Source organism: Orcinus orca, chromosome 11 (genome assembly GCF_937001465.1).
Source record: "Orcinus orca chromosome 11, mOrcOrc1.1, whole genome shotgun sequence".
Taxonomy (NCBI): domain Eukaryota; kingdom Metazoa; phylum Chordata; class Mammalia; order Artiodactyla; family Delphinidae; genus Orcinus; species Orcinus orca.
Window position 1 is genome coordinate 44,067,798 of NC_064569.1, and position 13,581 is coordinate 44,081,378.

General features: G+C 48.2%; 2 protein-coding genes across 2 annotated transcripts; one reads left to right on the forward strand and one right to left on the reverse strand.

Annotated features, from left to right (window-relative positions):
- Positions 1–425: 425 nt before the first annotated feature.
- LOC101288740 (olfactory receptor 9) lies at positions 426–4,066 on the reverse strand. Its single transcript, XM_004274456.3, is given in 6 exon segments — positions 426–704; positions 707–1,187; positions 1,189–1,419; positions 1,422–1,458; positions 1,460–1,524; positions 3,977–4,066. Coding segments are annotated over 6 exon segments (945 nt in total). The 3' UTR covers positions 426–663.
- Positions 4,067–11,368: 7,302 nt separating this feature from the next.
- On the forward strand, positions 11,369–13,452 carry TMT1B (thiol methyltransferase 1B). Its single transcript, XM_004274203.4, has 2 exons — positions 11,369–11,960; positions 13,211–13,452. The coding sequence occupies exons 1-2, from the start codon at positions 11,463–11,465 to the stop codon at positions 13,445–13,447; spliced, it is 735 nt and encodes a 244-aa protein (XP_004274251.1). The 5' UTR covers positions 11,369–11,462; the 3' UTR covers positions 13,448–13,452.
- The last annotated feature ends 129 nt before the right edge of the window (positions 13,453–13,581 follow it).

Consider the following 13,581-nt stretch of genomic DNA (forward strand, 5'->3'; position numbering starts at 1 on the left):
GATCAGAGTCAGAGTCTAGAGATGTATGTGCATTTCTACCCTAGGATCAGAGGAGATGAAGAGGAAGTCAGTCCATGGGTGAGAAAGAAGCTAAGTAGAGAATATCAACATCTCCGGGATCCCGGGAGAGAACCTGTAAGTCACAGCAAAGTAACGAGACAGATGCTTCCAGTCCTAAAGCAACACCAAGCAAGACTCGGCACCTGAACCGCCAAAGCCAGGTCAACTATTCCCTGCCCTGTACCTACCCCAGGTCAGACCTCGCACCTGAAGTAAAGGAGCTCATGTGGTAGCGGAGGTGACTGATGGGAAAGAGAAAGGCTTCCAGTGAGGAGTCTGGGAGAAGGGGGAGAAACACTGTCTACAGGAATTGTAGCCCAGGAAGGCACCCTGAACCTCATGAAAGACCAGAATTGCTCAATCATCGCACAAAACGGGCACCTCCTCAACCTCCCCCAAGTGCATGTCTCTCCAGCTTTGTACCTACAAACAAGTCAGGTCAAGGCCATAAGAACAGGCCCCAGAAGCCAAGCTCTGAGCAGCAGGTCAGAGCCCTGGGCCCTCGAGCTGGCACCCACACCACCCAGAGCAGGGACTCCAGCTGAGCCCTCCTCCTTGAAAATCTCCAAGGATCAGGCCCTTATCTCCAAGAACTTGAGGGGGTCAAGGGCTCCAGACATATCTCTTCACGAGCTGCCTCATTGCCCCGTGACCTCCTTGTTTCTCAGAGTGTAGACCAAAGGGTTGAACATGGGAGTGACAGCTGTGTAGAAGAGGGCAAGGATCTGGTCCCCGTCCTGGGAGGAGCCTGCCCATGGCCTCATGTAGGCAACAGTCCCCGTCCCAAAAAAGAGCATGATTGCAAGTAGGTGGGAGGAACAGGTAGAGAAGATTCTTCAACGTCCCTGGGATGTCGCGACCCCAAGGATGATGCTAAGAATACGGGCATAGGAGGCTACAGTCAGTGAGAAGGGGGTCAGGATAAAGGCTATCGTGAGGGCAAGATTGCCCACTTCACCCCACAAGGTGCTCAAGCTGGCCAGCCTCAGCACAGGCAGGATGTCACACAGGAAGTGATGGATGGTGTTGGCACCAGGGAAAGGCAAAGTGAAGATGGAGTGAGTGGTGCCGGTGATGATACCCATGTGGTAGGATGTGCCCACCATGCGCACACACACTCCCTGGCCCCATCAGGGTGGAGTGATGCAGCTGCCGGCAGACGGCAGCATAGCGGTCACTGGCCATGGCCGTGAGCAGGCTGCGTTCAGCGATGACAGGGAGCGAGAAGTACAGCTGGGTGAAGCAGCCGGTGGGCGGGATGGTGGGGCCGGAGGAGAGGAGGTCGGCCAGCATCCTGGGCACGATGGTCTTGGTGTAGAGGAGCCCCGCCACAGAGAAGTGGCGCAGGAAGAAGTGCATACGGGTGAGTGCAGGGCAGCGTCTGCCAGGGTGAGGAGGGATCAGCGAGTTGCCCAGCAGGGTGACCCGGTAGACCAGAAGCACCCCCAAACATGTGTTTTTGATCTGTTGATCACACAATAAGAAAAAATCATATATGAAACATAAAAAGAAAAAGATGGAATTTGTTTTAACATATTTTGGTATTTTTAAATATCTGATTTACTTTCAACCAATTATGCCTACTTGTGCCTTTGGAAATGTTTTTATCAGTAGTTTAGTTTTGCAATTTGGTGAATAGCGAATGTTTCCGATTTTCAGTGCACATTTTTCAGACATATGCGTCATAGAAAGGCTATGAGAAGAGCACTTAGGTTGTTTCCAGGTTTACGATTTGAGCATTTCTACAAGTTCCTGTAAAGTTCTGTAAAATTTTAAGTTCTCTTGATTGAAGTAAAATTTCTGCAATCAATCTTTTTTTTTTTTTATCTGCAATCAATCTTAACCACAGAATGCATTGCTTCATTCTCAGAAACTAGATTTTAGGTAGATTGGTGGCTCAGTGGTTGAGAGTCTGCCTGCCGATGCAGGGGATACGGGTTCGTGCCCCGGTCCGGGAAGATCCCACATGCTGCGGAGCGGCTGGGCCCGTGAGCCATGGCCGCTGAGCCTGCGCGTCCGGAGCCTGTGCTCTGCAACGGGAGAGGCCACAACAGTGAGAGGCCCGCGTACCGGAAAAAAAAAACAAAAAAAAAAACTTCTTTTAAACCTCATTTAACACCAAAGTCCTGGCTGCCTTAGGTATTTTTGCTCTACCACTTTAAAATTTTTAAGTGAAATAAAAGATAGTATTTGAATAAAATAAAATAATAAAATAGTTATAAATAAAAAACAGGAAGGAGGTGGTAGAGAGTCCGGGCAATGGACCCAAAAAGGCAGACTTTTTTCCGGAAGAGCAGTGTAACTCTGGAGGTATTCAAAATGATATCACATCTCCCCCGTGTGGTGAATCTCTGAGTAGCCACGTTCAAGGTCATCCCCTCTCTCTGAGCTGTGGGTGAGGAGATGGTAAAAGGAAGGGGACTTGAAAGATCTACTTGTCCAGACTCCAGTCTACAGAGGAGGAAGCTGAGATCTGGAAAAGCTCATCTGGTTCATCCTGGATCATTCAGTGAATTAAGGGCAGAGCCGAGCACGCCTGACAGGGAAGAGCCCACTCTCACCTCAGGTAGGATGTTTCCATCAGATCCATAGGTAGGTGAGGTGATTTCCGCCAGACCAGATTTCACATTCCTGGAATGCACCTGCTTGCCATTCCCCTGCCTGAGAACCTTTCTCCTCTTCAAGTTTGCGTCCTGCCCACCTTTCCAGGCCAAGCACAGACACACACCCTCTAAGAAGTCTCCTCTGCTTCTCCCAGAAAAACCACATCCCCTCCACAGCCTTCCATGCTGTATCATTTCAAACCTTAGTAACTTGAAACAACAAGCATTTATAAACTCAATGTTTCTGAGTCAAAATTTCGAATGTGCGGGGCTTCCCTGGTGGCACAGTGGCTGAGAATCCGCCTGCCAATGCAGGGGACACGGGTTCGAGCCCTGGTCTGGGAAGATCCCACATGCCATGGAGCAACTAAGCCTGTGTGCCACAACTACTGAGCCTGTGCTCTAGAGCCCGTGAGCCACAACTACTGAGCCTGCGTCCTGCAAGTACTGAAGCCCACGTGTCTAGAGCCCGTGCTCCACAACAAGAGAAGCCACCACAATGAGAAGCCTGAGCACCGCAACAAAGAGTAGCCCCTGCTTGCTGCAACTAGAGAAAGCCTGCGCGCAGCAACGAAGACCCAACGGCAGCCAAATAAATAAATAAATAAATAAAATTTTAAAAAAATATCTGAAGGTTGACAACTGTAAAGTAAAAACATTAAAAAAAAAAATCCGAGTGTGACTTAGCTGGGTGCCTGTGGCTCTCATAAGACTGCGGTCAAGATGGCAACCAGGATGCCCTTATCCCAAGGCTCCCCTGGGAGAGGGGCTGCTTCCAAGGCTCACTCCTGGGGCTGCTGTCAGGTCTCAGGCGCTCACTGGCTGGGGACACCCATTCCTTGCCATCAGTTCCAGCTTATACCGTGGCACAACTACCTTCCCTCCGAGGGAGTGAGCGAGGGAGAGAGTGAGAGAGCGTGAGCCAGCAAGATGGAAGTCAGAGGCTTTTTGTAACCCAATCTCAAAAGTGGCAGCCCATTACTTTTTTTTTTTTTTTTTGGCCGCACCTTGCGACAGGTGGAACTTCCCCACCCAGAGATCGAACCCAAGCCTCCTGCAGTGGAAGCGTGGAGTCTTAATCACTGTACCACCAGAGAAGCCCAACAGTCTATTACTTTTGCTGTGCACAATCAGTTAGAAGTAAGTCCCTAATTTTAGCCCCAAAATGTCCAGGTTACAAAAGACCGTGCCTGTGATCTTGATCACTCTCTCTCACGCTCCCTCGCTCGCTCAGAGGAAAGGCATCTGCCACGTTGTGAGCCCCAATGTGTCAAGGACCTGGTGTGTCCGTTTACTCAAAGGCAGGGGATTACATGAGAGCCTGAGCTCCAGGAGGTAGAGTGGCTGGGGGCCAGCTGCGGGGGCTGCCTGCCACACGTGTGCAGCTCTGCTACAGTGGACATTGCCCGAGCATCTGCTGAGTCTAGCCCTAGTTGAATAATCACTTCAGTTAAATCCCATCATCTGTCTAGTGAACCAGGTGTTATTATTATCTCTTTGCAGATGAGAAGGCTGAGGCCGGGACATGTGATAGGTGTGACTTGCCCAAGTCCCATTAGTCAGTAATCGAGCCAGGACCCAAACCCAAGCCTCTGACCCCAAGTCCAATGCCCTTTCTACCTCAGCTGCCTATCACTGATCACTCTCCAGGTTAGACTCCTGGTTTCACCACCAAGCTGTGTGACTCTGACCTCTCAGAGACTCAGTTTTCTCATCTGTAAAACAAAGATAATTCCTACGTCATAGGGTTGTTGTAGGAATTAAATAACATAATGTATGAAAAGCACTTAGCACAGTGTCTGGTATATAATAAAACTCAGCCTTGTGTCACATGAATCGGGAGAGGGAGAAGGTGAGTTCACCATGTCCATTTCCACCCTGGTCTGGGAAGACAATAAAATTTCAAAACCAAAAAAGAAGCTACCCAAAGGATACCAAGGTTGAAGGAAAAGTACCTTGAAAGTTACTACTTTGAGTAGAGAGGAGCTTCAGGAGGCCCTCCGCTCCCAGCCTCTAGGGCAAGGAGCGGGTTTTCTTCATCATGTCCTGTGACCTTTCTCATAACAACATTTTTATTCAGATGAAAATAGAAATTGGTTGGCTGCAGTGTCTGGGGTGTGGGTTGATGGGTGGACATGAGGGGAGCCAAGGAGAGGGAAAAAGAACTGAAGAATAATAAAAAGAGAAACGGGATCCGTGGCTGTCAGCCAAGCCCACAAAGATTAGAAGATGAAACGGGTCTCAAGTTGCAGCTGAAAACATCAGGTTAGACCCAGGGAACTAGAACTATAGTGGCCTCCAGCCTAGAGATCACAAAGACACACGTAAGTCTAGGAAATCCATGTATCCTGAACCCCAGAGCTTCCTGACTCTCCTGGGCTGAGCTTTCACTTCGTGGGGAAAATGGTAAGTGAAGATCTCACAGGTGCTAAGAGCTCCTGAGAGAGTGAGCTTGGGGCAGGAGCCTGGCTCTCCAACCCCCTGAGATCCTTTTAGCTCTGAAAGTCTAAGGAGCGTTTTACATACATCCACATGTAACTTAATGATTAATAAATACTTTCTCCTCTGGGTTGCTGTGTAAGTTTTAACTAATTCCTCGGGGTCAGCCAGGTCTCCCTCAGGTCTGCCCACCAGCCCCGCAGACCCCAGAGCCTTGGCAGCAGTAATGACCTCAAATGAGAACATCTCCACAAGTACAATGGTAATCACAGCCACAATAACTGAACAATTAATTTTGTCCCTCAACGTTAAAAAAAAAAGAAAAGAAGAAAGAAAGAAAGAAGAACACAGGGAACTATACCCAATATTTTGTAATAACCTGTAAGAGAATCTGAAAAAGAATATATATATATAAAAAAAAAGAATATATATACTCAGTTATATATGTGTGTGTGTAACTGAATCACTGTGCTGTACACCTGAAACTAACATGATACTGTAAATCAACTATACTTCAATTTTTATAAATAAATAAAAAGAAAAAGTTTGCAGCCTAGCAATGAATAGAGCAATTCAGCAATTTCATTATCTCATTTGGTCCTCGAATCAACCGTAGAGACAGGCCTAGTAGGTATTACTACCATGTTTTAGTAAAAACAGAAAACTAAGGAGCTACGACGTGACTGCAAAGTCACTTGGCCAACGAGGGTGGAGCTGGGACTTGAAACCTAGAAGCCAAATCTCTGGCTCCCAGTCCAAGACACTCTAATACACTACCCAGTCCTGCCCAGCTGGGAATCCCTCCCTTACCAGCTCTGTCCCCACATCTGTGACTTGTCCTCTGAAAGCCCAGCTCCTTCCAACATCAAGAGGCCACAGTGTCTTACACGGCAACCCAGGAACAGCTGACCTTCTCTAAGAATCCCCCTACTTTCTCACATCCTGCCCCCTCAGCATCCAGCCAGGCTTCTGGAGCAAGAACGAGGGCATCCTTTGGGGAGGTCATTGGCCCCTGCCCACGGTCCTCACGATGCGTCTGTAACCTACCCACCACTCTGCCCTATGAACTTCCATCCCAGAGCTAAGGGGAGACTCGCTGTTTATATTTGTCGATTTGGTGTTTCGTTTCTTGTTGCCCAGCATAAATAGCTTACAAAGACATAACAAACAAACCAAAAAAAGGGGAAAAGTAGGAGCAAAGGAAATAAAGAGAAAGAAAATAAATTTTTAAAAAGAAAAAGTTAGGGATATAAAATAGAGCCAAGAATGAAACTTTAAAATGCAAAATATAAGACCTATGCCCTTCCTAAGGTTGGGCCACAAGTTTGGCTCAAAACTGTTTAGCAGCCAACCCAGAAAGGAAAGTGCAGTCAGTTCCAGAGTTCACAGTGTCCATGAGATAAAACAGAGATAGACTACTCAGGGCAGTATAACTGTTCTTGGAGCTAAGACCAGACAGAAGGCTCTCCCAAGGACACCGCTAGAGAGATGATTGTGGTTCACGTCCTTACCATTGCTTTAAAGGGGAGTTTCTTGGGAAGGATTCTAACAACTGCTCTCAACACAGGCGATGCCGTTGCACCAAAGGACTTTGGCAGCTGTGGGAGGGACCGGGTGCACCATGTACCCAGCTCTGTCCTCATGGACTTTGATCTAGGGCAGGATTTCTCAATCTTGGTATGATTGACATTTGCGGCCAGGTCATTCTTGCTTGTGAGGGGCTGTTCTTGCCTTGTAGGATGGCTAGCAGCACCCTTGGCCTCTGTCCACTAGATGCCAGTAACACCCTTTTCCCCAGTTGTGACAAAGTGTCTCCAGACCTAGTCTGACCGCCCCCAGTTGAGAACTACTGACCCAAGGGTAGAAATCATTGCTTCTATTTTCTTTTTAATGTGGAGAGACAAAAGGAACCTGGTTTTATTTTTATTATTTTTTACAGCTTTATTGAGTGCTTATTTACGTAATACAAAATCCACTCATTTAAAGTACGCAATTCTTGGGAATTCCCTGGTGGTCCAGTGGTTAGGACTCAGCGCTTTCACTGCTGGGGCCCGGGTTCAATCCCTAGTCAGGGAACTAAGATCCTGCGTGCCGCATGGCACAGCCAAATAATTTTAAAATATATAGTTTAAAAAATATAAAGTGCACAATTCAGTGGGTTTTAGGATATTCACAGGGTTGTGTAACCACCACCACTACCTAATTTTAGAACATTTTCATCACTTCAAAAAGTTACTCTGTACCCCTTAGCGGTCACTTCCCATTCATCCCTCCCCCAGTGTCTCTCGAATGGATTTGCTTCTTCTGCATATTTCATATAAATAGAATCATGCAACATGTGGAGTTTTGTATCAGGCCTCTTTCACTTAGCGTAACGTTTCCCAGTTTCATCCATGTTGTAGCATGTATCAGTTTATATCCTTTTTATTGCCAAATAATATTCCATTGTATGGATATGTCATATTTTATTTATCCACACATCAGTTTAAGGGCACTTTGGTTGTTTACACTTTGGGGCTACTATGAATAACTCTGCAACAAACCCTCACAATTTTTTTTTTGAATTATAGTTGATTTACGTTGTGTTAGTTTCAGGTGTACAGCAAAGTGATTCAGTTATACATACATATATATCTTTTTTTTCAGATTCTTTTCCCTTATAGGTTATTACAAAATATTGAGTGTAGTTCCCACACGTACAAATTTTTTTTTAATTTATTTATTTTATTGATTTATTTTTGGCTGCGTTGGGTCTTCGTTGCTGTGAGCAGGCTTTCTCTAGCTGCAGCAAGCAGGGCCTACTCTTCCATGCATGGGCTTCTCATTGTGGTGGCTTCTCTTGTTGCAGAGCATGGCGCTCTAGGCGCGTGGGCTTCAGTAGTTGTGGCGCTTGGGCCCAGTAGTTGTGGCTCGCGGGCTTAGTTACTCCAAAGCATGTGGGATCTTCTCGGACCAGGGCTCGAACCCGTGTCCCCTGCATTGGCAGGTGGATTCTTAACCACTGTGCCAGCAGGGAAGCCCATGTACAAATTTTTGAGTGGATATGTTTTCAGTTCTCTTTGGTATATACCTAGGAATGGAATTGTTGGAATGAGCTCTATGTTGTGGTGGTGGTGTTGTTTTAAAAGGAAGATGTATTTATTTATACTCATTTTTTAGATACCACACATAAGTGATATCATATGATATTTGCCTTTCTCTGTCTGACTTCACTTAGTATGATAGTCTCTAGGTCCATCCACACTGGGCAGCTTCAATCTTAAAATATTGTCACTGATTATTTGACCAATGCCCTGATGATAGGGCTTTCCTCACTGACCAGATAAAGACAAGGCCTGTGAGTGGGGCTTTTCCAGGGATCTTCCAGAAAGGTCAAACAGTGACAATTCTCTGGGGTTCTGCTCTTTGGGGAGTGCTTCAGGAGCCCGGCAGGACTGGAGTTGCTTGGGTGTGGAGTGAGGTCACAGCTTTCTGTGATATTAATAAGTTGGTCCATAAGACTGGCACTCACGGTTTTCCATTGTTTTTAGTGCCTTTCTTGAAAGGGGAAATGCCGTTTCTGCACTGTTTCAGAACATACGAAACCATGAGTTAACTTTCTACAACTGTCATAACTGATTTCACATCCTATCTACAATCTGCATGTGGCAGGCGAGGTCACCCCAAGAGTGAGAGAGGGCTAGTGTTCTTCCATTTTTCAGACTGTGGGTATATTAGAAAATGAATGAGTGCCAGAACAGAGTTACTAAAACATTGGTATTTTTTTAACATCTTTATTGGAGGATAATTGCTTTACAATGTTGTGTTAGTTGCTGCTGTATAGCAGAGTGAATCAGCTATACGTATACATATATCCCCATATCTCCTCCCTCTTGCGTCTCCCTCCCTCCCACCCTCCCTATCCCACCCCTCTAGGTGGACACAAAGCACCGAGCTGATCTCCCTGTGCTATGCGGCTGCTTCCCACTAGCTATCTACTTTACATTTGGTAGTGTATATATAAAACATTGGTCTATTTTTTATGTTTATTTTTAACCAACCAAAACTTCTAATACAATCAATAAATGCAAAGACAATGTGACCTTACTTGGCAATAGTAGCAAAATCTATACTTGAGGGCCTTCAGGAATACAAGGCCCAGGCCAAAAAGCTCTCCTGGTTCCCTGCGTGATAACAAGAGCCTTCCTTTCTCTCCTCATGGGAATTTCTCTGCTCCCCATGGGAGGTAGGGAGTGAGAATTCAGATAAGTCAACCTCCAGTTCTCTCTTACCAGGAGAGCACCTGTAGTAGGTCAAAGTGATGCCTCCTCCCAGCAAACCCAAAGAGGTGGGGAGAAGTTCATCCCCCCCATCCACGGCCATATCTCAGCCCCTGGCAGCATCCTTCTGCCTCTCCAGGCTTCCCCAAGTGAAAAAAAAAATCACTCCCAGTGCTATAATGGATATTTACACCATTTCTTTCCTGTCTGGGCAGGGAACTCTGGACAGAGCAGTCCAGAATAAAAGGACTAGACTGCAGCTTTATTTAACTCATCCCTGTATCACACAGCAAAGGAGTCCTTAAAGACCCAGGACTTAAGAAGAAAAAGGTTTCTTCTTCCTCTTTCTCAAACCATGTTCAAGCTTCAGATTTTAGCCAAGTGTTGATAGAAGCTCTCCTCTGTCCAGATTTTACCAGATCCAAAGTGGGGAGGAGCTCTCTGATTGCATGAATGGAGTAGGTTTGCGTGCGGTAGCCAGTTTCCTCACAAGTTATCTAAAAAGCAAGCACACCTCACTATAGCAAGGATTAATTTTTCTCTAGCCAGTATAATCTGGTTTCACATTAAGAATATATTGCGGGCTTCCCTGGTGGCGCAGTGGTTGAGAGTCCGCCTGCCGATGCAGGGGACACGGGTTCGTGCCCCGGTCCGGGAAGATCCCACATGCCACGGAGCGGCTGGGCCCGTGAGCCATGGCCGCTGGGCCTGCGCGACCGGAGCCTGTGCTCCACAATGGGAGAGGCCACAGCAGTGAGAGGCCCGCGTACCGCAAAAAAAAAAAAAAAAGAATTATGGGGGTGGATGGCGGTGATGGGTCCACAACAGTGTTAATATATTTAATACCACTGAATTGTACAATTAAAATGGTGAAGATGGTAAGTTTTGTTATGTGCATTTTACTACAACCAAAAAAAAAGAAGAAGAAGAAAAAATTAAATGATACCACCAAAACAAAAGAATAATTACACATTTTAAATAAATGAATAGCCATTCCACATGCAGGTATTTACACACAGGAAATATAAGTATATATCCACACAAAGACATGGACATAAACGTTCATAGCAGTTCTATTTGTAATAGACAAAAACTGGACACAATCCAAATGTCCGTCAACAGCTGGATGGATAAATAATTTATGGTAACTCCATAAAATGGAATACCACTCAACAATAAAATGAATGTTGATTTTCTTTTCTCTAAACAAAACTTCCTTCAGCCACTACGCATGGGCACTCTACAAGAGGGAAAGTCCAATAGCCTCAAGTCTCACGAGGAGCATTTCCCAGGGTCATTGGTGGCCTCTGGGGGAGGACGACTTTAAACAAAGTCCCTGGTTGGGGCGGGTGCTCTGTCCAAGTCCACTGCCTCTGTCCTGCCGGTCAAACCCACTGTGCCCCGGCCAGCGCGGGGCTGAGGGATAAGGTCTGGGACAATTCCTGAGTCAGGCAGGGATGAGCTATTTCAGGAAAGTGTCTCCCAAACGGCGCTGCTGGAGGCAGGGCAGCCCCTGTGCAGCTGCCCAGCAGAGAAGTTTTGTGACCGCCCCCCTGGGGTTGACACATCCTTCTCTGTGTTTGGCTTCTATCTGGGGCAGAGGCATGTTACAGTTTACAAAGCCCTGGGGGTGTTCCAGGGGCACCCAACCAGAATTTCCAACTTGCATAAACTGAGCAGAACCTGAGCCCGGAATGAGGCCGGGACGTGCCGCAGGAGTCTGCTCTGCCGGGGCATTTGGCCCCCGTGAAGCTGTGATCTGAGACGTAGCTCCCCTCCCCCTTCCCGTGTCCCTCTGAGATGATCAGCACACACCAGCCTCTTCAACTGGGCACAGCGTTCCAGAACTCAGGACACACTGGCACCACCTGTTTCTTCGCCCCCACGTAATAAAATTGGTTGAAGAGCCTACGGGATTTTGGGACCGGCGCCCTCTGGAGAGATTTCATACATCAACTCCTCCCCGGCAAAGAGGAAACGGCCAAGTAGGAGACAGGGAACAAAGTCCTATCACTGGGCGAAAGGAGACTCGAGTCTGCAGCGGCGGAGCAGAGAGACAGGCCAGCCACCCAAGGGAAGCTCCACTCAGAGCCAGGCTACCATGGACACCCTGGTCCGACTCCTGCAGCTGCTGGTGCTAATCCTGACCCTGCCCCTGCACCTCATGGCTCTGCTGGGTTTCTGGGAGCCCCTGTGCAAGACCTATTTCCCCTACCTGATGGCCATGCTGACAGTCAAGTGCAACCGCAAGATGGACAGCAAGAAACAGGAGCTCTTCAGCCAGATAAAGGGGCTGGCAGGAGCCTCGGGGAAGGTGGCCCTGCTGGAGCTGGGCTGTGGCACTGGCGCCAACTTCCAGTTCTACCCATGTGGCTGCAGGATCACCTGCCTGGACCCGAACCCTCACTTTGAGAAGTTCCTGACAAAGAGTATGGCCAAGAATAGGCATCTTGAATATGAACGGTTTGTGGTGGCTTTCGGGGAGGACATGAAACAGCTGGCCAGTGGCTCCATGGACGTGGTGGTCAGCACCTTGGTGCTGTGCTCGGTGCAGAGCCCAAAGAGGGTCCTGCAGGAAGTTCGGAGAGTACTGAGGCCGGTGAGCAGAATGGGAAGTGATGGGCACGGGGCAACAAACGTAGCATCAGCCACCCCGGTGTCCAGGGCACCCGGGATGGGGAATCTCAGGCACTAGTGCATTAGACACCCACCCACCGCCACCTGCTGGTGAACAGGAGATATGACCAGGGCCTGGATGGGGCAGGACAGGGTGCTGTGGAATCACACAGGTGATCCACCTAACAAAGGGGGAAAGAGGGGTGAAGGACACCTAGGGATGTGGTGTTTAAACTGAGATCTGAGGGGTTAAGCAGGGGGTGGAGGGAGTGGCGGAAACAAAAGAGTGTTCTAAGTAGAGGTATGGGGGTAGTGGAATCCATAAAGTTTGGAACTGGGTGTGGACAGAAAGGAGTTTAGGATGATTTCCAGGTTTCTCGCATGAGCGACTGGTGGAGGGAGTGAGGAAGGGTAGAGAGAAGTACCATTTGCAGGACAGAAGAAGCCTGTTTGGGACTTGTTAGGTCTGTGGTCCCATGGAGACAGCCGGGCAGAAAACCCAGAGGCACTTTAAGTCTAGATCTGGAGGTCAGAAAAGATGTAGCCTGGAAATTTAGATTTGGACGTCATCAGCTTGTAGCTGGTAAATTCCAAGCGCATTGGAATGTGAGACCGAAACAGGAAAGGCCGTAGAATATCTGGCTTGTATCACCTGTTGGACATTTCCTTTTAGATTCATGCTTTCTGGAAGGTTTAAATTCATTAACGTTAAGAGTTACTTGTAACTTTTGGTTGGTTTTTTTGTTTTGGGTGCATGAGATCACCTAGGGAGGGTACAGTGAGGAGGGAAGAGCTGGAGGAACCCCAGCTCACTCAGGAGCCCAGTGCACCCTTCCGTGGGATGCTGGCTGAGACGTCCGGGATGCAGGCTCTTGGTCTCGGGAGAGGGCTCAGCGCGAGCATCTCTGTATCCAATGAGATCTCTGCTCCTGGTTCCCCGCCTCCCCATCTGTCTGCCCTCGGCTACGCTGGCCTTCGGGTCATTGTTTAAAAATCTCTCACCGGTCATGGCCCCTAGGTCACAGGAGGCTCTTCACACTCACTTTGAGTTGGGGGGTAAGAGCCGGGGGATGCAGAGAAGGTCACAGAGCCGGACGGTCTCCCTAAACTCGCAGGCCAGCACCTCCCACTCCACCAAGAGGTTCTGACCAGGCTTGGTCAGCGGGATGGAGGTGAGAGTAGAGGAAGGTTGCGGAATGGAGCAGGTAAGTGACGCTCTCTCTTCTCTCCCAGGGAGGAATGTTTTTTTTCTGGGAGCACGTGGCTGAGCCGCGTGGAAGCTGGGCCTTCCTGTGGCAGCAGGTTTTAGAGCCCACCTGGAAACACATTGGGGACGGCTGCTGCCTCACCAGAGAGACCTGGAAAGATCTGGAGAATGCCCAGTTCTCTGAACTCCAAATGGAACGACAACCCCCTCCCATCAAGTGGTTACCTGTTGGGCCCCATATCATGGGAAAGGCGGTGAAATAAGCCCCTCCTTCTCCCACCTCTCCGCGGGGAGCCCCTCTCCTTCTCTAACTTCAACCCTTCCTTGTGCAGTGAGAAAGCTCTATTCCCACCCTGACTACGGGGAGGAAACAGTTACACCCTGTCATATCCCTAAC